The 22,115-nt window shown below is 44.2% G+C and overlaps 1 protein-coding gene across 1 annotated transcript; it reads left to right on the plus strand.

The window, feature by feature from the left end:
- Positions 1 to 2,617: 2,617 nt before the first annotated feature.
- Positions 2,618 to 21,840, plus strand: irf2b (interferon regulatory factor 2b; the record flags this gene model as incomplete). Its single annotated transcript, XM_083651816.1, has 6 exons — positions 2,618 to 2,704; positions 7,229 to 7,328; positions 7,666 to 7,842; positions 15,641 to 15,790; positions 18,502 to 18,548; positions 21,550 to 21,840. The coding sequence occupies 6 exons, from the start codon at positions 2,618 to 2,620 to the stop codon at positions 21,838 to 21,840; spliced, it is 852 nt and encodes a 283-aa protein (XP_083507942.1).
- Positions 21,841 to 22,115: the final 275 nt, after the last annotated feature.

Below are 22,115 nucleotides of genomic sequence, written 5' to 3' on the forward strand. Positions count from 1 at the left end.
GAAATTTCTGCCAATTTGCCTCAAACGTCGACTTGGGCGCAAGGATGAAAGGATTACATTTTGGTGATCAAAGGTCAAGGTCACTGTGACCTCTCCAACGCCATTTTCAAGCTTGTTAACGCCATATCTCAGGAATGCCTTGACGGAATTTCATCAAATTTGCCTCAAACATTAACTTGGCCTCAAGGATGAACTGATTACATTTTGGTGGTCAAACCTCAAGGTCACTGTGACCTCACGAACGCCATTCCCAAGTTAGTTAACACAATATCTCAAGAACAGCTTGATAGAATTTCTTCTGATTTGGCTCAAACATCGACTTGGACGCAAGGATGAACTGATTCCATTTTGGTTATCAAAGGTTTCAAGATTCAAGATTATTTTAATTTGTCCCGAGGGAAATTTGACTTGCACATACAGGCTGCCACATACTGTAGGTACACAGTGCCATAACAAAAACAACAACAAAAAACAATAGTGCATAGCACACCAGTGCCGACATGTGCAAACACACAACCAAGGTGCAAACATCAATAATTTACAGTACAATCAACAATACATTACCTATGACCTGAGTTTAGGAGACTGACTGATATGGGGATGAAAGAGTATTTGTATCTGTTGAGGTGTCTTTTTTTGTTCTTGATTGGCACGCCTGCCAGATGGAAGCAGTTCGTATTCTGAATACAAGACATGAGAGGGGTCAGCAATGATCTTCCTAGCTTGTCTGATTACAGTTTCCTCAAAGAGTATTTGAAGGCTGGGGTGCTCCCTCACCCCCATCACTTTCATTGCAGTATGAGTCAGTCTATTTATTTGTGATTTCAGCTTAACTGGTAAGTTGCCAAACCAAGCAGATATACCGTAATGAAAAATGCTCTCTATAACAGCATGATAAAATAATAACAAAATCCTCTGTCCGACCCCAAACACCCTGAGTCGTCGCAGGGAGTACAGTCAAGGTCACTGTGACCTCTCCAATGCCATTTTCAAGCTTGTCAATGCGATATCTCAGGAATGTTTTGATGGAATTTCTTCGAATTTGACTCAAACGTCCACTTGGACTCAAGGATGAACTGATTACATTTTGGTGGTCAAAGTTCAAGGTCACTGTGACACACACACACACTCACACACCCAATTTCCAAGCTCTGTAACGCAACATCTCAGGAGCGCCTTGACGGAATTTCTTCCAATTTGCCTCAAATGGCGATTTGGACTCAAGAATGAACTAATGTCGGAGGCATAAGTCCGCGTTGCGGTCATTCTAGTTTTAAAGTAAAATCATCTAGCTTCCGTATGGTTAGTAGCCACGAGAGCTCATTGTTTTCACATGAGTTTGCTGGGTTCAGTTGCTGTGACAAGTCTATGGTCCTTCGTTTGAGGCAGTTGCATAATATTTCAGTCAGTTTTTCAGGAGTCATAAACATTTTCAGGAACCAGTCAGGTAGTATATACTCCCCAGGCTTTTCATAATCTGTGAAGATTTTCAAAGTTGTCTGTCTAGTGTATCATAGGCATTAGTGTAAGTATGCAGCATAGTGGTCATATCAATATTTAGAGATAAATAGGGGAAAAAAACACAACATTGCAAGTGCAGCCAATATGTACAATCACGAATATGTATTAATTATGAATTTACAGTCCAAGTTAAATATAAAATAGGTATTCAATTAAATAGGAATTGGAAACAAGAGCAGCTATAATACTTTAGTCTCCAGTCCAGCTGCTATAGCTGTAAAGTGACATTTTATGGGGGGGCATCAGTGTTCCCGGGGTTAGTGTGTATGTGTGTGTATGGGGGGGTGGGGTGGGGGGGCGTTGGTAGGGTCCTTGGTAGAGGGGGCTTTGGGCCTTGTGGATGAGGCCGATGGCAGTTGGGAAGAAGCTGTTCTTGTGGCGAGAGGTTCTGGTCTTGACAGAGCTCAGTCTCTTGCCGGGGGGGGGGGGGGGATCATACGAGATCGCACGAGATCGCTTCAGCGTCCTGGTTGTATGCAGATCCTCAAGGGATGACAGGTTGCATCCGATCACCTACTCAGCACAGCGGATGATATATTATATACGGATGATATATATTGTATACGGCCTGCTTGCCCAGGACAATTCAAAGCTCTCCCACTGTTACAGGCTTCAGGAGGGACGTGAAGCGTCATTTGCAAGGAATTGTGTCCTTTATTCTTTATTCTTTATTCGGATCCCCACATGAGTTTGCTGGACTCTTTGCGTCTTTCTTGAAGAACAGGTACTTTGTCTCTTTGTGCATCTGACTCTTCATATGTACTTTTTGTACTGTACAGATATCTTAAATGTTCTTTGTATCCTTCTTGGGACCACAGTGGAAATCAGTTGAACAACTGTCTGTGTTTTTATCCTTGCACTGCCTTTTTTTTTTACATACTTTAGTTAATGTTTTTTGTACTAAATAAAAATCAATCAATCATTCTACATAGACAGTATAGACATACAGTACTAGAAATCATCATGCATACAATTCTCGTGTGTGTGTGTGTGTGTGTGTGTGTGTGTGTGTGTGTGTGTGTGTGTGTGTGTGTGTGTGTGTGTGTGTGTGTGTGTGTGTGTGTGTGTGTGTGTGTGTGTGTGTGTGCAGGCTACAATGCCAGTGGAGAGGATGCGAATGCGGCCCTGGCTGGAGGAACAGATCAACTCCTGTCAGATACCAGGACTCATATGGCTCAACAGAGTGAGTACCAGCACGCACACACACACACACTAGTGCTGTGAAAATTGGTCAAAAATGATATTTGCATATTCCTTCTAAAAAATACATATTTGTTCGAATATATTCAAATACTGTATATTGTGCAGGGCTTAAAATTCGGCGCGGGATTGCGAGATTCGCGCATCTTTTTGGAAATTCCCGCATATTTTCAATTTATAAAGGGGGAGTAATCACGCAATGGTTTACGGCCCCTGGGCCCTAAAACGATTTCATACGGCCCGCCACTTGATATCAAGTTATAGTGAAATCAGGCTCATGGTAAAACACAGAGCCCGCTCCCGAGGTGCGTGGATGAGGCGCTGCCTTCATGCAGACGAGCCGCACTTCACACCAGGGTTGCCAGATAAATTTCCATAGATGTGCAGTTCCTTGGGCGGTTTTGTGTGCATTTTGGCGGGTTTTGAACTCTTTGTGCCTGAAACCGTCAGCAGTATCTGGCAACACGGCTTCATACTCTAGGCCAGCGGGATCATCACTGCATGTAAAATCCACCTCATTAGTAGGTGATTCGGTTCACCCGAGTGAAAAACTAAGTCGAAAGAAAAACATTTGCACGCTAAAATATTGTCTTTTGTTGAGAAGTGAACATGTCGCTGTCAAAAGGCAAAAGAAAGGTTGATGACGAGCACAGACAGTTTCAGGAGAAGTGGGAGAGTGATTATTTTTTCGTCGAGTTCTGCCTCATTTGCAAAGAGAAAATCGCCGTACTAAAAGAATATAACCTGAAGTGAATAAGAATAAGAGAATAAGCAGGGATGCAAACTAGTCACCTTTAGGTAACAGTGAGTCACATTTTTCACCCCAAAATATGGCACTTAGTGAATGATTTTGTGTCTGCCCTTTTTAATCTGTCTGTCTGTCTGTCTGTCTGCCCTGGTATCTGTCTGTCTGTCTGTCTGTCTGTCTGCCCTGGTATCTGTCTGTCTGTCTGTCTGTCTGTCTGTCTGCCCTGGTATCTGTCTGTCTGTCTGTCTGCCCTGGTATCTGTCACCTTTTGAACTATCCATGACTTTGCATCCCTGAATAAGATTCTAATTACTATGTCTTTTGTCATTGTGTTTTATCTGGAGACTAATAAGCAGCCATAGGCTTTCGGTTGTATTAAAGCCTTTATTTTTTGTATTGAGTGATACACGTTACTAAAACACTCATATCATATTATAATACCCCAGGTGTGCATAAACTACAGGTTAAGTAAAGACAAAAATGTGAAATTATTATTGGTTATCGTATCTGTTATCGGACAGGAGAAGCAGATATTTACCGGTTATCGTATCGGCTGAAAAAATCCCCCCCAAAGTCTATAAATCCCCCCTATCTGAAGAACATAAGGGGGGAATTCCCCCCCAGTTTGCAAAGTGAATTTTAAGCCCTGTATTATTATATTATATATAATATTATGTCTGTAACAGACGTGCTGTGATGTGATTCAACAATTTTGCCATGTTTTTTTTTTTTTTTAAGATATTTTTATTGGGCAATTTTCAATTTTCATACATAACAAAACAATACAAACAGAAAAAACAGACAGAGAAAAACAAAAACAACAACAACAAAGAAAACAGAGGGTATGCCCCCTCCCGGTATGGTAGACATTTCGCTCTCTTTCAAATATAAAATAAAAGTAAAGTCAACTACAGGAGGTAATATTCAATCAAATCAAAACCAATAAACAAATTAGGTATGTGGAGTGGACATAATGAAGGTGATCTTAGAACCTTATGAAGCCAGTATCAGTCAACTATCCAAGAGGGTGTAATGAAGGTAATGAGGCCAGAAAGGAGCCCCATATTTTTTTATAAGTTGCCGGCTTCCTTCTCACACTGTACAGGATCTTCTCAGGAGTACTATATGATGTTAATTCGTTCAACCAATGTCTCTGAGAGGGAGACAGTTCAGATTTCCAATTTAGCAATATACACTTTTTGCCAGCTGTACCTGCAAGTAATATGAAGTATTTCTTATTGATGCTCACCTCCAGAGAGCGAGTGTCTCCCAAAATCCAGATCCTAGGGTCATAAGGAACCTGGATTTCTAACACATCTGAAGTTGTTTCAACAATAAATTTCCAAAAATCTTCTAAATGAGAGCAATTCCAAAGCATATGGAGTAAATCCCCATCACAGGTTCTACATCGTTGGCAGTTGGGAGAGGAATTATGGTAAATTTTGTGGAGTCTGTGTGGAGTGTAATAGGTTCTGTTAAATATATTAAACTGTAACTGTCTGTGTTTAGTTGAGATTAAAACAGTCTGAGACATTTCAAGGAGGGCGTGCCAGTCAATTTCATCATACGTGCATTCAAGATCCGATTCCCATTTCCTTTTGTTATCATTCCTATTATAGATTGGCAAGTCGTGTTTAGAATAGTATAGATAGAGGATGTCAGACCCCTAGTAGTGTGCAAGGCAACACTAAGCAAATGGTTCTCAAGAGGGGATACTGATGGAATTTGTGGGAAATCTGCGTAGCTATTACGGACCCAGTCTCTAATCTGAAAGTACTTAAATAGATTATGATTTAATTTTGCCATGTTTAAGGGTGATTGGCCTGGAGGTCCAAACACCGCCCAGCCGGGAAACTAGAGGCCATCTCACAAAGCGACACCTCTGAATTACACACAATAACACAGCATGGTTGCTTGCCATCCACCACGGTCAGCTTTTCTATAGCACGCTATTGCAGGATTGTGGTTATTGTAGCCTGCTGGAAATGTTTTAATGTCCGGCGGCTCCGGCCATTTAGCTGGTAGCTGGCACTTATAAAACCCTGTCTCATGGCAAACGAGGAAGTAACTTGAGTTACTCTTGCTTAGTTTGGTTAATCTTTGTTAGATCTCGGTGTGTGTGGATTCACTTAGAAGATGGCCATTTCTTGTATTATTATTTCATCTCGTGGTGAGTACACGAGTGACAACATGTACATAGAGCTTTTTGGCGCTGATAAAATGTGTGTTTTTGGTGACTTGAACGGCTGTACCATTTCCTCTAATTCATTGGCAATACTAACTAACTGAACGGCTGTACTTCACAGCATACTGTGCAGAGAGTGACGACAAAGACATTGCTTATCTTGTTTATCTATGGGCGATATGGCAAATAGGCGAATCCCCCAAAAAGTTGGCCTATCCCTTTAAGTTAATGATTTGTGAGTGGTTTTATTTATCTGTCAACTTTTTCACTCTCCATGAGTTAGGGTGTATTCACACCTATCTCGTTTGGAGCAGTTGTTCCGAAACGGAGAGCATTTTCCCCCTTGGTGCGGTTCGTTTGGGGGATTGTGAACACAGCAATCGCACTCGGATGCGGGACAAAACAAGCGGACCGAGATCGCCAAGAAAGGGTGGTCTCGGTCCGCTTCCAAACGAACTCTGGTGCGGTTCGTTTGTGGTGAGAACGTGAGCCGACCTCGATCCGCCACAACAGCAGTAAACGGTGCGCATTTTTGGATAAACCAGCTGCCGTAGTCAGCTGCGCTGTGCGTAATGGCCTGAAGAACGAACATTTTTATCGTTTAAAAACAACATCTTTCAGATCCTGTTTTGGTGACTTGTGACTTGCATCGATAAACTTTGGGGGATTTTTGGATCATCACATCAGCAGTTTGAACTCAATCAACTTACCTCGGACCATGGGAAGCAACGTTAATGTGTTGAATCTCTACGGATTTTGCCTGTAAATTGTGTGCGGTGTGCTGCGCAGCACACCGCCCTCTCTCTCCCTCTCTCTCGCTCTCTCTGGTCTCCATTCAATAAATGAAAACAAATCGTGGTAATCAGAGCCAGCCTTCTTTGTGATAAGATTGTCTGGTTCAATCAGACAATCAGACTGATTGCATGTCTTCCTCGAAATGTCCGTTATTATTAAATTATTTATTAATATTTTATTCCTGACAGGACAGGTGTTCATATAGCCTATGTCTCGGCTAATCCTCATCTCCGTGATAGTAGCCTAATAGCAGAATTTGCGAGGGTCTTTGATCTTCTATCTCCAAATTCCCAATAGCCTAAATAGGCTAAATAAATACATAGGCTTACATAGGCTACATAGCATACATTAATAAATAAATAAAGAACTTTCTCCCTCTCTCTCTCTCCCGATCACTCCCTCTTTCTTTCTTTCTTTCTCTCTCTCTCTCTCTCTCTCTCCTCGCACGGCGGACGCCCGACATAGCCTAAAATGTAGGTCTAACAAAACGCATTTTTATAATCATATAGGAAAATCTCTGGGAATTATTTTGTCCATCCCGAGAGGCTATTAGCCTATCAGAGTCTCTGCTGGCCAATCCAGGAAGTTTGACAATACTATTTGGACCGTTTCATTTGTGGCTGTGTGAACACAAACGAACCAAGGCACAAATGCAACAATTGTATCAATTAAGTACCTGAATCGGAAAACAAAGCAAACGACCTACAGGTGTGAATACACCCTTAGTGTCTCTGATAAGGTTGTGTACATGTGGTCTGACTGTATTTGAATGTTTTTAGGAGATTGGAATCTTCCAGATCCCATGGATGCATGCTGCTCGTCACGGCTGGGACCTGGAGAAAGACGCTCCACTCTTCATGAGATGGGCCATACATACTGGTAATATACCTATTATATACTGTCCAATAACACTACGGGTGAGAGGAAAAATATCTATTCTGGATTATAGGGTGAGCTGTCCCTTTAGCGTTAGTAAATAGGCTACGTTCTGCTGTCTGCTTGTGTGTCTCCCGCTGTCTGTCCAATGAGTCAGGTTAAACCGTGGCGAGAAAGCTTGATCCGTCTCTCACACTATGCCATGTTGGGGCTTGAATTTGAGGGTATTGGGCCTGGAATGTCCTTGAAAAATCCTTGAATTTGATGTTTAAGAAGATGTGGTAACCCTGTCTATAGTTGTCTGACTTTCTATTTGTGTGCATGTGTTTGTGTGTGTTAGGTAAGTACCAGCCGGTTTTGGATCGTCCGGACCCGAAGACGTGGAAGGCTAATTTCCGCTGTGCCATGAACAGCCTCCCAGACATCGAGGAGCTGAAGGATAACAGCATCAAGAAGGGAACCAATGCCTTCAGAGTTTATAAGATGCTCTCCTCCGCAGAGAGGAGCGCCAAGAGAGGTCAGTGCTGCCACACACACTGTCCTCGCTATTGGTGAAGTGTCACTTGTTTAATTCATCGTTTTCTCTTGAAGGACATTGCTTTATAACTGTGTCTTTACTGCAATGGTGTAGTAGCCTAGTTGCCAGTTTTGTTGGTGCTTTTCAGATTGGTTTCTGAAAGATGTCTGTCTGTGTCTGTCTCTCCATCCAGCGGAAAAGAAGAGGGTCGAGAAGGAAGGGAGGACCAAAGGAAGAAAAGAAGAAGTAGATAGAGAAGTAAGCTAACATGGCTTTCCTCCTCCATATGGTTCTGACGCAGGATGTCAGTTTTGGTTAATTTAGCTTTCAATTATGCAAGACCCATTACCGGTAACTTAGCGGTTAATTTTTATGAAAATAAAATAAAATAAAATCAATAAAAATAAAACATCTCCGCGCGCCCGTGCCAGTTTCAGCATGCGCCGGTGACAATTACAAGTGCTGTGCCGGGCTGCGCTGTTCATCTGGTTAGACAAGCAAGTAACATTAGTTGTACATTGTGTTGTACACACTGCCCCCATGCACATGCAGATAAGACCGTGGGTGTGTTCTGTTCTCACTGTGATCTTTGAAAATGTGCTTTTACCATCTATGCTAACTAGCTATCGTCATTGGCTTACTTTGAGAAAAGTTCTTTCGGAGTCAATTCATTAACATTGCTAATCCCATGGCCATAAAAAGTCTCCAGATTTTTTGCTCGTCTCTTTTGACAATGAAAGTGGGCAGGGGGTCTGAAACGTCACTAAGAAAAGGGGGTCTCTTGAGTTGGATGCAGACAGACAACCAAGCATTAAAAGTGACAATTTTTTATTATTTATGATGATTATGTTAGTTTGTCCAATTACTTTTGGTCCCTTAAAATGTAATGTAATGCCTACACCTTTCACCTGATTTGGATGTAAATACCTTCAAATTAAAGCTGGAAGTCTGCAGTTAAATCACATCTCGATTGTTTCATTTCAAGTCCATTGTGGTGTTGTACAGAGACAAAATGATGAAGATTGTCTTCAATGTCGAAATAAATATGGACCTAACTGTAGCTCACTCTCAAGTCAATTCAGTGTGCTTTTATGACACAGACATGAACAATTGTCTATATTGGTTATAGATCATTAATCAATCATTATCAATCTTTCTCCACTCTCTTCCACCTCAGGTAGCCTCTCCCTCTCCAGAATGGACCCATTCCGAAACACAGTATATACCCCCTAACTATACGAAACAGGAAATCAAAGAGGAAATAGAGGAGGTTACAGTGACGGACAGCTTGATATCAGGTACCACGCCAGCGTTTCCTTTGATATTTTGTAGCAGTCGTAATAAGGACTATTTTTATTTTTTTATTTTATTTTCTGGATACTTTATAATTATGACATGGCAAAATAGAGGCATGGGCACTTTATTTGTGTGGTGGGATTGTTGATGATGAGACCACTTGCAGAAACGTACTACAGTATGTCTGAATCCTCTACTATGTTATGAAGTACCTGCTGATTACTAGGAGTTCTTCTTACAATGAATATAGAAATGGGTTGTAGTAGTAGTAGTAATCGTAGTAGTAGTAGGCAAATTGTTCTACCTCAGTATACTGAAAATGCCTGTTCTTCAGGTTTGATTACATGCTACAATAATCCAGGAAGTAATAGTGTTAAAAGCTATTCATAATGTAGACATGAGTGTCTTTTTACCCCCAATCTCAAGTGGTCTCGAGTCGTCACTTTGCACTATTGTGTGAAGGGGACACTACTTTGTTTTGGAGTTTTAATGGGATGAGAGGGGCTTCCATCAGAGGCTGCTCCACCGTTAACAATAAATCGCATGACCTGTTGTTGCGCGCGTGTTATCCCCCGCCTCATGAAGGCTTGCATTCAGCGCATGAGGGTAATCTGCATTTGGTTATGTTAGTTTGCAAAGAAGAAGAACATGGACTTTACAGAGGTAGTAAACAAAGAAGTAATCAAAGAAGTCTTTCTCCCTAACTGACTGACTGTTAAAATGCACATGCGCTTCTTCCCCATGCATGGGCTGTATGGCATGTCGCACATAAACAAAAGTTGCTGAATGTATCAAACTTATTTTTGAATGCCCCGCTGTAAAATAATTATGGGTACAAGGTCCGGTTTAACGTGACTTGCCCGTGACTTCCTCGTTAATAACGAGGAAATGCGCCCTTCCCCTCCCAGCGTCGGAGTTTTAACGACTCGTTAAAAGCTGGGAGGGGGGGGGGGGGGGGTTGCTTGTCACAATAAATAAGACCGGTTTGACGACTTATTTGAGGGAATGTAATAATTTTATCTATCACATCCGCTATTTCTTTTGCTCTTTGAGCAACTCTGGATATTTATCAACAAGATTTTTGCTAAGCTGGACCTGATTTGCTCCGTTCGCCTGCAGCTTTGAAACCACGTTTACAGATGGGTGTCAAGCTGTCAGCAAGCAACATAACTTGGGGGGGGGGGGGGGGGCTCGGAGGATGACACCAGAAGAAGCACCCATAAGGCATCATGGCAGCTAGAAATAAGGTGGATAGAAATAGATCTACAGTAAAACTGTCTCTAATGTCATGTCTGTTATTTGGCAATGCACAGGCCAGTAAACCTGCAGCATTGTATTCCAACAGAGCCTCCTATTGTGAGAACAAAAGTGAAACTTACAATTCCACAATTTGCTTCAAACTGACATGTGTTGGAAGAAACTGTATTTCTAAACAATAATACTTTTTTAAAGGGTCATTTCAGTATTTTTCAACCTGGAACCTATTTTCCTAACTTTTTATGTCTAAGTAACTAATCTGAACAACAATATTACCGTAGTTAAAAAGTTAAAATTGGCTTAGTGGCTGGCGGTGTGTGTCTCGATTGTGATGTCATCAGTGATGTCTACAAACAGATGGGATCATGACCAGCGGCGTAACTACCATATATGCATCGGGGCCCTGGTGCGTGGTTATGGCCCGTTCGCCGGGCCCCTGTGTATGGCCGCACGTGCTATGTCATAACTACTTATAGTAGGCCTACCGAATCTGCATCCGATCAAGACATCTCCTGAGCGAGCCCTGATCACATACAGCTACAAACAGACCGGATCAAGACATCTCCTGAGTGAGACTTGGTCATACACAGCTACAAACAGTCAGATGGGATCAAGCGAAATGTAAACAAAAGCGTTGAATTTCTCTCATTTCCATGTTGTCAGACACTGATCATAACAATGAGCTTGTCAGTTGCAAAAATGAGCACTTTTAGTGGACAGCTGAGCTGATGCCATCTCACTCAATACTGCACCAATTAAAAAAATTGCTGTTCAGATTAGTTGCGTAGACATAAAATGTTAGGAAAATATGGTCCAGGTTGAAAAATACCTTAATTATTCTTTAATCGGAGATGTGTCAAACTCAACACTCAGAGAGTTAACACGAGTGAAGTGCAAAGACTACCATATTGCCTCTTCTTACCATTGGATTCCACACACTGCTGTCACTGTAGGTAAGTTCAAATTCAAGTTTATTTATAATCAAACTTGAACAAGTAACCACAAGTACTTCATCCAATTGAAATTAATTGCACTGATTCTACTATATTTGTACATTCAGACTACTCCAATCCATTTGCCATGCCACATCTTTATGCAGGTGTTTTAGTGCACCGGGCGTTTGCCAAGAGGCTGAAAATGTTGCCCTGCGTCTCATTGACTTTCAACAGGGAGGAAGAATCTTGTGGAACCTACAAAGTAGCCTGGTAAACCATCCAGTCACCTGAACTCACATTCTGTTTCGTTTTGCGTTTCCGTCTGGCCTCCAGCCCTGGGTGGACGCTTTCAGAAATGACAAAGTTCACTAGCCAATCAGGGACCTGCCTCATAGTTGACATTGTAACCGGCCAATCAGGAATGCTGCTGTCAAAACAGTAATGGCTGCCTCCGTGGCTCTCCGTTTTGAGCAGTAACGTCAATGTTCGTCGAGTTTAAACAGCCATAAGTGCAGTTATTGCAGAAATAGACTCAATAACTGTTATAGAGTTGGAGTTGTTGTTATTAACAACAATTAAACAAGAACAGGAGTATGCAACAGTGGAGTTTCTTGGTGGAGAAGACATTATTTCGCCGTTCTTCTGAGTGGATTTGGATTTGACTGGATCCAATGCTGATTGGCTTGAAGGATTGGCTACTTCCACCCACTGAAATGACTGCACAGTACAGAGTCCAGACGGATCCACGAAACTAAACAGAATGTGAGTTCACGGATCCAGATGGTTTTAACCAGGCTACATCACAAGAGGCTCCAGTACCATTTATGGATAGAAAGTCATGGGTCAGATGTATCAGTTCCTAACAGACAATGTTTAAACAATGTAAACATAGTCCCCCCCCCCCCCCCCCCCGCCCCTCTTTTTTATGTGGAACAGTCCAGCAAGGCTATATTGCTATGGAGATAATGCATTTGAAAATGCTAAATGGCTCCAAGCATATAACATTAGCCAATGTATTTTAGTCTCCTTATTGCACGTCCTGTAACCACCTTCTTAAATATTTGCATTGATTAATATGTTAGGCTATAGTTAAGCAATGGGTTGGCTACTCACTTCTGATGATTGGTTCATGTGCTAACTCGTGTTTTTCAGAATACTATCGGAATTGTGGAGGTGAAATGATGGAAGCGGGACCAGGCCAACGTGACCATGACGAGCGGAAACTGTTTTGCGTGAAAGAAGAGCCTCCATATTAGCAAGCATGATGGCCCGCATGCCTATGATCTATGTTTACTGAACGTGTGTCAGCCTGTGGACTGACTTTATTACTTTTGTTACTTGTACGAAAGCCTACCAGTGTCCAGTTCTACCTCTTAATAAGTTGACATCACAGATACGGACTCTCTTAGCCTGGTAAACCAGCGGTCACATTAACTCACATTTCATGTTGTTCTGCGGGACCGTCTGGCCTGAAGCTTTCACCCAGTGCTTGCAGGGGCGGGAGCATGGGTGTAGCATGGGAGTAGTTGCATTGACAGACAAAAGCCTTCAGCCAATCAGCGTAACTAAACAAGTGACGTCATCGCAGTCCGCTGTTCAGTGTTGAGCCAGCCACTTTAGCATGTAGCAACATTAGCAAGCTAGCGAAGTAGCGTTGTGGCTGAATAATAAAGGGTCTGTAACCCTGATGTGTGTGTGAAGGACATACATGTAAGGTGTGACATAGGGATGGATGGGCATTTTAATAAATTTTCATAATCGAAATTCTGGAAAATTAACGATCAATTATCGATAATAATAATAATAATATATATAAATATAGTTTTTAACTCTGGTAATAATGTTGTGCGTTCTTGACAGGCTGTGGCGATGCTGTTGTGTAGTCGAAGAATATCAGACAACAGTAGTGCTGTGACTAACACACTGCAGCCAAACCACATGTCAATGAGCCAAACAGAGGAACAAACATGTAGGGCAGGGATACTCAACTTGCTTTGCCCGGGGGCCACTTTCGTGAAATGATAGAAGGCCAGGGGCCAGTTAATAAACAATCAATATACATTTTTCTGTAGCGGATTGTAGGTGTCAGACAGAGTTTAGTCTGACAATGTTGTGCACACCGGATAGTTACTTAGGTTAAGTACATACATAAGTGCCTGGGTAGCGAGCAGACGGCGGTATTTGACAATTTAGCAGCTAAATCATAGATTATTGAAAGATATTCCATATTCCAGAGTGAAATGCTATAACAGAAGTGTGAGTATTGGCCAGAATTACATGAACATTTGGACACTTATTCAGTGGGTATCTTGCATGTTGCGTTCAGGTGCACTGTAAAAAAAATAATAATATATATATATATATATATATATATATATATACCCGGTATATATATATTTTTGCAATTCCATCACGGGCCACACAGGGGGCACCCGCGGGCCGCATGTGGCCTGTGGGCCGCCAGTTGAGTATCACTGATGTAGGGTACCGTACTCACATTTTGAATGTAGGACTCAGCTCAACACCCGTTCACGGCTAAACTTTCTTCCAGGCTTATAAACTTGTGACAAAACATTCCTCGTCTGACCTGATGGTTGATTTTCATCCAACTGCTCTCAGTCCAACGTGTGGATATTATTTGCCACGAGATGTGAATTGCTTCAGTAACGTTTAACGTTATGCTGCCAGCCAGAAAACTAGAGACCGTCTCATGAAGCTACACCTCATGTTAGTCGGCTGTGCACATGGAGAGGGGAGAGGAGGAGAGAAGGAACTAATTCCATCGTCCATCGCCCCAACCCTGGTCCACAAAAAGTAATAATAATAATTCAATCAAAATTCCACATGATCGATGTGATTCTTAATGATCAATTATCGATTTTTTGATAATTGGTGCCCATCCCTAGTGTGACACTTATCTTGTGAATAATTCAGAATAGACCTTACTCTACCTCATTCTCTTATGTTGTTGGTTTAGCATACTTGCATGCGGTCTTGCTAGCTAAATTGACAAGTAGTAGAGGAAGCTAACGTTACCTTATTATCAGTATTCATGCTAATGTAGGTTTTTTAGGATGATGTATTGTTCGCCAGAGGAGTGTATTGTGTGCTAAGTATAGTCATCTGTGTCACTTTATTGGTGAATAGTTGAAATGTTTATTTCCTTATTATAACAATCTGTTAATAACTGTGATATTTTAGTTATATTTGGATTTACGTTAAACTCAAGACAATTTATGTCCCTGTGTTTATTTCAGACTACACATACAGTACCTCTTGCAATACCTGCCCTGTATGTTTTACTCAGTTCATTGAATAAACGAACTCTCCTACCATAAGGATTCTCTGACCGCAATCAATTTCCATAGTGTACGAATGCAAGCCACTTCCCAGAGGTTACACTTCATACTTGGCACACCAGGCTATTAGAAAGTCAATAGACTTTTTAAAGATTCTTAATAAACTTTTTGTATATTACCTCAGTAAAGTTCTTGCAAACTACAAATGCGGATTATGCACATGCGCTGAATACTTGCCTTCATTAGAGGGGAAAAAGAGAAAGATGTTGAGATCAGGTGATTGCATGTAGAGGTGGAGATTGGTACCGTTGTTCAGGTGAGGAAGATGTTGAGATCAGGTGTTTTCATGTAGAGGTGGATGTTGGTACCGTTGTTTCAGGTTTTAGCTCATGTTCAGCTTTGGGTAAATAGCAGTATTTACAGTGTTTACTCTCACTGTGCACTCTTCTCTACCAGGTTTTTCCACCCAAAATATTGGAAAAAATTGGTGTTAACATGGGCTGTGGATATTATACGCTTGGTAAAAAAAAATGTAAATGGAACATTATCTGCAACTGACAAACGTTTCCATAAAGCTCATTTGCGAGTAGAATCAGATCTCTAATTTGAGATGTAGGACTTACTGATGGAAAATAATAACTTTCAGATCCCAATGTAACTGATACTGGTCAATCTCATCCAGTCACCCGTGGTTCACACATCAGGGTTTCCCCCGATGTAATGCAAGCCGGTGACCCCACCGGGCCAAAGGTGACCCCCCCTTCCCGCACTGGGCCTAAGCATAGTTTCATGTGTGTGCACGCGCGCTCTTCATTTTGCCTATGGAAGCTGTGTCATAGCTTTCTTTTTTTAATTCACAGTTCCACTGTTATCACAGAAACTGCCAACATAAACAAACTATTTACAGCTTGAAAATACTTGTAATTACCATGTTTAGGGCCCACACGCTTTATCCACTGAATGTGAATGCATGTGTTTAAATCATAACGCATACTGTCTGTGCCTGTTCAGCCCCTCACAGTCCAGATCACCATGTGATGACCAGTGAGCAGCTGCCATTCGTCTGTCAGACAATCGAAGTGACCACTGAGAACGAAGAGCAGACAGTTAGCTCTTCCCACTCATACCCGCTCCAGATCTCCCCTGCGTCTTCAGGCTGTGGTGAGACAACACAGACACCCCCAACCTGTTCTCTGCCTGTGTCCACCTCTCCCTCTCTCCCCCAACCTGTTCTCTGCCTGTGTCCACCTCTCCCTCTCTCCCCCAACCTGTTCTCTGCCTGTGTCCATCTCTCCCTCTCTCCCCCAACCTGTTCTCTGCCTGTGTCCATCTCTCCCTCTCTCCCCCAACCTGTTCTCTGCCTGTGTCCACCTCTCCCTCTCTCCCCCAACCTGTTCTCTGCCTGTGTCCATCTCTCCCCCTCTCCCCCAACCTGTTCTCTGCCTGTGTCCACCTCTCCCTCTCTCCCCCAACCTGTTCTCTGCCTGTGTCCACCTCTCCCTCTCTCCCCCAACCTGTTCTCTGCCTGTGTCCACCTCTCCCTCTCTCCCCCAACCTGTTCTCTGCCTGTGTCCACCTCTCCCTCTCTCCCCCAACCTGTTCTCTGCCTGTGTCCATCTCTCCCCCTCTGCCCCAACCTGTTCTCTGCCTGTGTCCATCTCTCCCTCTCTCCCCCAACCTGTTCTCTGCCTGTGTCCACCTCTCCCTCTCTCCCCCAACCTGTTCTCTGCCTGTGTCCATCTCTCCCTCTCTCCCCCAACCTGTTCTCTGCCTGTGTCCATCTCTCCCTCTCTCCCCCAACCTGTTCTCTGCCTGTGTCCACCTCTCCCTCTCTCCCCCAACCTGTTCTCTGCCTGTGTCCATCTCTCCCCCTCTGCCCCAACCTGTTCTCTGCCTGTGTCCACCTCTCCCTCTCTCCCCCAACCTGTTCTCTGCCTGTGTCCACCTCTCCCTCTCTCCCCCAACCTGTTCTCTGCCTGTGTCCATCTCTCCCTCTCTCCCCCAACCTGTTCTCTGCCTGTGTCCATCTCTCCCTCTCTCCCCCAACCTGTTCTCTGCCTGTGTCCACCTCTCCCTCTCTGCCCCAACCTGTTCTCTGCCTGTGTCCATCTCTCCCTCTCTCCCCCAACCTGTTCTCTGCCTGTGTCCATCTCTCCCTCTCTCCCCCAACCTGTTCTCTGCCTGTGTCCACCTCTCCCTCTCTCCCCCAACCTGTTCTCTGCCTGTGTCCATCTCTCCCCCTCTGCCCCAACCTGTTCTCTGCCTGTGTCCACCTCTCCCTCTCTCCCCCAACCTGTTCTCTGCCTGTGTCCACCTCTCCCTCTCTCCCCCAACCTGTTCTCTGCCTGTGTCCATCTCTCCCCCTCTGCCCCAACCTGTTCTCTGCCTGTGTCCACCTCTCCCTCTCTCCCCCAACCTGTTCTCTGCCTGTGTCCACCTCTCCCTCTCTCCCCCAACCTGTTCTCTGCCTGTGTCCATCTCTCCCTCTCTCCCCCAACCTGTTCTCTGCCTGTGTCCACCTCTCCCTCTCTCCCCCAACCTGTTCTCTGCCTGTGTCCACCTCTCCCTCTCTCCCCCAACCTGTTCTCTGCCTGTGTCCATCTCTCCCCCTCTGCCCCAACCTGTCTGCCTGTGTCCACCTCTCCCTCTCTCCCCCAACCTGTCTGCCTGTGTCCACCTCTCCCTCTCTCCCCCAACCTGTTCTCTGCCTGTCCACCTCTCCCTCTCTCCCCCAACCTGTTATCTGCCTGTGTCCTTCTCTCCCTCTCTCCCCCAACCTGTCTGCCTGTGTCCACCTCTCCCTCTCTCCCCCAACCTGTCTGCCTGTGTCCACCTCTCCCTCTCTCCCCCAACCTGTTCTCTGCCTGTCCACCTCTCCCTCTCTCCCCCAACCTGTTCTCTGCCTGTGTCCATCTCTCCCTATCTGCCCCAACCTGTCTGCCTGTGTCCATCTCTCCCTCTCTCCCCCAACCTGTCTGCCTGTGTCCACCTCTCCCTCTCTCCCCCAACCTGTTCTCTGCCTGTCCACCTCTCCCTCTCTCCCCCAACCTGTTATCTGCCTGTGTCCTTCTCTCCCTCTCTCCCCCAACCTGTCTGCCTGTGTCCACCTCTCCCTCTCTCCCCCAACCTGTCTGCCTGTGTCCACCTCTCCCTCTCTCCCCCAACCTGTTCTCTGCCTGTCCACCTCTCCCTCTCTCCCCCAACCTGTTCTCTGCCTGTGTCCACCTCTCCCTCTCTCCCCCAACCTGTCTGCCTGTGTCCACCTCTCCCTCTCTCCCCCAACCTGTTCTCTGCCTGTCCACCTCTCCCTCTCTCCCCCAACCTGTTCTCTGCCTGTGTCCATCTCTCCCTCTCTCCCCCAACCTGTCTGCCTGTGTCCACCTCTCCCTCTCTCCCCCAACCTCCCCAGCCTGTGTCCACCTCTCCCTCTCTCCCCCAACCTGCCATTCTAGCAGAGCTGGCTCTGTCACTTTGCAGTTATCTCTCTATGTATCTGTAGCTGTCCATCTCTTACTCTGCCATGAATAGGTGGTATGAGGCTAGTTGCCTCGGAGTCAAAATGACTGTAATTCATGTTTTCTATTATTTTTCTTTTACGTTTGTTATTGTTATGTGTTATCTACATGTACAGTATGTATCAACTCAAGTGTGCTATCTTCTTTAGTCTATGTATGTAGTATGTAGACAGGTGCTCTATGTGTGTAGTCTACAGGGTGGTCGAGGTTGAATTGAACTCGTGCACCTCCGCACCTCCTCCCTGTTGTAAATGAGGATAGTTGGCTTATTGACAAAATTGCTGCTATTTCCTATACACATATACTCTATTGTTTTTAACTGGTTTTCTCTCTGTGTGGCTTTCTTTATATCTTCAGACAGTGACACAGACAGTTTGCATAGTGATACAGAAGACACCAAAGAGGTGAGACTCCCATCTCTCTCTCTCTCTCTCTCTCTCTCTCTTTATCTCTCTCACACACACACACACACGCACACACAGAGGAGAAAGTGGTGAATGAATCATTAACTGCTCTGCTCTAAAGATCAACAGGTTTTTACCTGTTTCACCTGAGAGAAACGACAACCTATCACAGGTTGTGTGTGTGTGTGTGTGTGTGTGTGTGTGTGTGTGTGTGTGTATATATGTTTGTGTTCCTTCCTGTTATGTTGCGAGAGCCAGAGAAAAAGGAGGGGCTTGTCGGGAACTGTGTCTGTCAAACATTAACCTGCAATTGTCCTTTGTACATTGCACACACACACATGCGCACACACGCACACACACACACACACACACATGCACTACCTGCTGCCAGTAATGGGAGTGCACAAATGTTTTACCTAAGTAAAAGTAGAAATAGCTTGATAGAAACATGTCATTGTCCTTAAAACAGCAAGACATCACAACAACAACAATGTACTTCTGGGTGTCATTGCAGCAGAAACTAGTATGAAATATAGTTGAAAAGCTGTGCCAAACAGACGTTAATATCTGAAAAACTATACATCACATCGGTTATATTTTGACCTTGTGAGTAAGAGCAGAAATAGCTCAAGGGTTCCATGTATAATATATGTACTATATGTAGTGTTAAAGTTGTGTGAACTGACCTAGTTTCAAAATGTTTGAATTTAGTAAAAAGAGTGACTTCCTGGCCCCATAGGGTCCCATTATAAAGGTTGAAAAAAGTACAAAACATAAACTGTGATTTCTCAAAGAGTACAAAATATAAATTAAAGCTATGAGTCGTAAACATGGTGACTGGCTGAAAGTTGAAATGGAGTGTCTAGCATGAAGTATGAAGGAGCAGTTAGTTCAAAGAGGGTGTGGTTTCACATGAAGTATGAAGCAGAGCCGTGTATATAGAAGAGTCGCGACATCTCCATTCACTCCAATGGACTTTTTTTTTTTTTTTTACTTCTAAGAGTTCCAGGAAGTAAGGTTCTGGATTAAGCAGCACTGTTGAGTTGGAGCAAAATGGACAGTTTGTGATGTACTTTTTTTTTTTTTTTTTTTTAATCAAATTGTACCTTATCAGCTTTATTTTAGCATTCAAAAGTAGCGTGAGACCCCTTCCTGGCTGTTCATTGGCTAATGAGTCACGCATTTTGGTCCTCTGACGCCACTCTCTCTAAATTGCTCTGGTATGAAGGAGCAGTTAGAGTTCAAAGAGGGCATGGTTTTACATTAAACTGCTGTTTAAAACCAATGGTAGTTGCACCCAGAAGTATAGCCAATCCGTTTGTTTACAAACAAGATGATTCGTCCAAGAGCATGGCCTTATGACTGTTCATATAATTATGATACCTTTTGTTGGATTGTGATGTGATTTTGAGTTTTTGCTTATCCACATTATTGTATGTTACCTCAAAAATGTACTTAGTGATATTTTTTCTTTTGTAGAGTATTCCTGTTTACAGTGCCAACTGCCCATGCTTTGGTATACAGATCTTAAGTGGGTGCTCTGCTTTGGTATACCTATCCTAAGTGGCTGCTCTGGGGGACATAGTCTTTGGTATACAGAGCCTAAGTGCTGCTCTGGGGGACCTAGTCTTTGGTATACAGAGCCTAAGTGCTGCTCTGGGGGACCTAGTCTTTGGTATACAGAGCCTAAAGTGGCTGCTCTGGGGGACCTAGTCTTTGGTATACAGAGCCTAAGTGGCTGCTCTGGGGGACCTAGTCTTTGGTATACATATCCTGAGTGGCTGCTCTGGGGGACCTAGTCTTTGGTATACATATCCTAAGTGCTGCTCTGGGGGACCTAGTCTTTGGTATACAGAGCCTAAGTGCTGCTCTGGGGGACCTAGTCTTTGGTATACATATCCTAAGTGGCTGCTCTGGGGGACCTAGTCTTTGGTATACAGAGCCTAAGTGGCTGCTCTGGGGGACCTAGTCTTTGGTATACATATCCTAAGTGGCTGCTCTGGGGGACCTAGTCTTTGGTATACATATCCTAAGTGCTGCTCTGGGGGACCTAGTCTTTGGTATACAGAGCCTAAGTGGCTGCTCTGGGGGACCTAGTCTTTGGTATACAGATCCTAAGTGCTGCTCTGGGGGACCTAGTCTTTGGTATACATATCCTGAGTGGCTGCTCTGGGGGACCTAGTCTTTGGTATACATATCCTAAGTGCTGCTCTGGGGGACCTAGTCTTTGGTATACATATCCTAAGTGGCTGCTCTGGGGGACCTAGTCTTTGGTATACATATCCTAAGTGGCTGCTCTGGGGGACCTAGTCTTTGGTATACATATCCTAAGTGCTGCTCTGGGGGACCTAGTCTTTGGTATACAGAGCCTAAGTGCTGCTCTGGGGGACCTAGTCTTTGGTATACATATCCTAAGTGGCTGCTCTGGGGGACCTAGTCTTTGGTATACAGAGCCTAAGTGGCTGCTCTGGGGGACCTAGTCTTTGGTATACATATCCTAAGTGGCTGCTCTGGGGGACCTAGTCTTTGGTATACATATCCTAAGTGCTGCTCTGGGGGACCTAGTCTTTGGTATACAGAGCCTAAGTGGCTGCTCTGGGGGGCCTAGTCTTTGGTATACAGATCCTAAGTGCTGCTCTGGGGGACCTAGTCTTTGGTATACATATCCTAAGTGCTGCTCTGGGAAACTAGTCTTTGGTATACATATCCTAAGTGCTGCTCTGGGAAACTAGTCTTTGGTATACAGATCCTAAGTGGCTGCTCTGGGGGACCTAGTCTTTGGTATACACATCCTAAGTTGCTGCTCTGGGGGACCTGGTCTTTGGTATAAATATCCTAAGTGCTGCTCTGGGAAACTAGTCTTTGGTATACACATCCGAAGTTAAAATATCGTTTTCAAATACCTTCATTTGTGTACCTTGAAACGTGGCTCAAATCACAGTTTTTTATGGTCTTCTTTCTCCTCTTGTTCTTTTCTTCCCCTTGTTATTGTGATTGACAGGGTGTCAGTGGATTGTGGAAGCAGCATGGCTACAGCAGCTACAGCTCGTCAGTTCTCAGGGTTCCTACATGTTCTCTGCCTGGCATGGCCACCTTCGTCACGCCACACAAGCCCAACTTCCGGGTCACCAGCACACGAGACCCCACCCCCCTCATCAGCTACCACACCGACGGCTGGACGTCAGGCTACAGCCAGGACGCTCAGCACCTGCTGCCCATGGATTCGAGTGCTGCCACCCACGAGATGCGCGCCAGTGTCATTATGAAGACTTCTGACCTCACCTCCTCCTGACCTTTTGACCCCGGACCAGGGCACAGCTTCCACAGCATAGGAATGACAGAGAATGTCCCTTTTCCACCTCAGGGCCAAGTGGGGCTTACCGTGGCAAAGCTCCAAAACCTTTGATTTCACTGGAGCTCCCGTCTTGGGGCCGTTTAACCCCTCCTGATTCCCATTCAATGTGGGGATGCAGATTGCCGTTAAAGGAATATACAGAGTTTTGGGGAGATTTGCCCGTTGGTCAGAGTACCCATTAAGAGATGTCAACATTGACACCAAATCGTCAG

Source organism: Poromitra crassiceps (genome assembly GCF_964638095.1).
Source record: "Poromitra crassiceps genome assembly, chromosome: 15".
NCBI classification, from domain to species: domain Eukaryota; kingdom Metazoa; phylum Chordata; class Actinopteri; order Beryciformes; family Melamphaidae; genus Poromitra; species Poromitra crassiceps.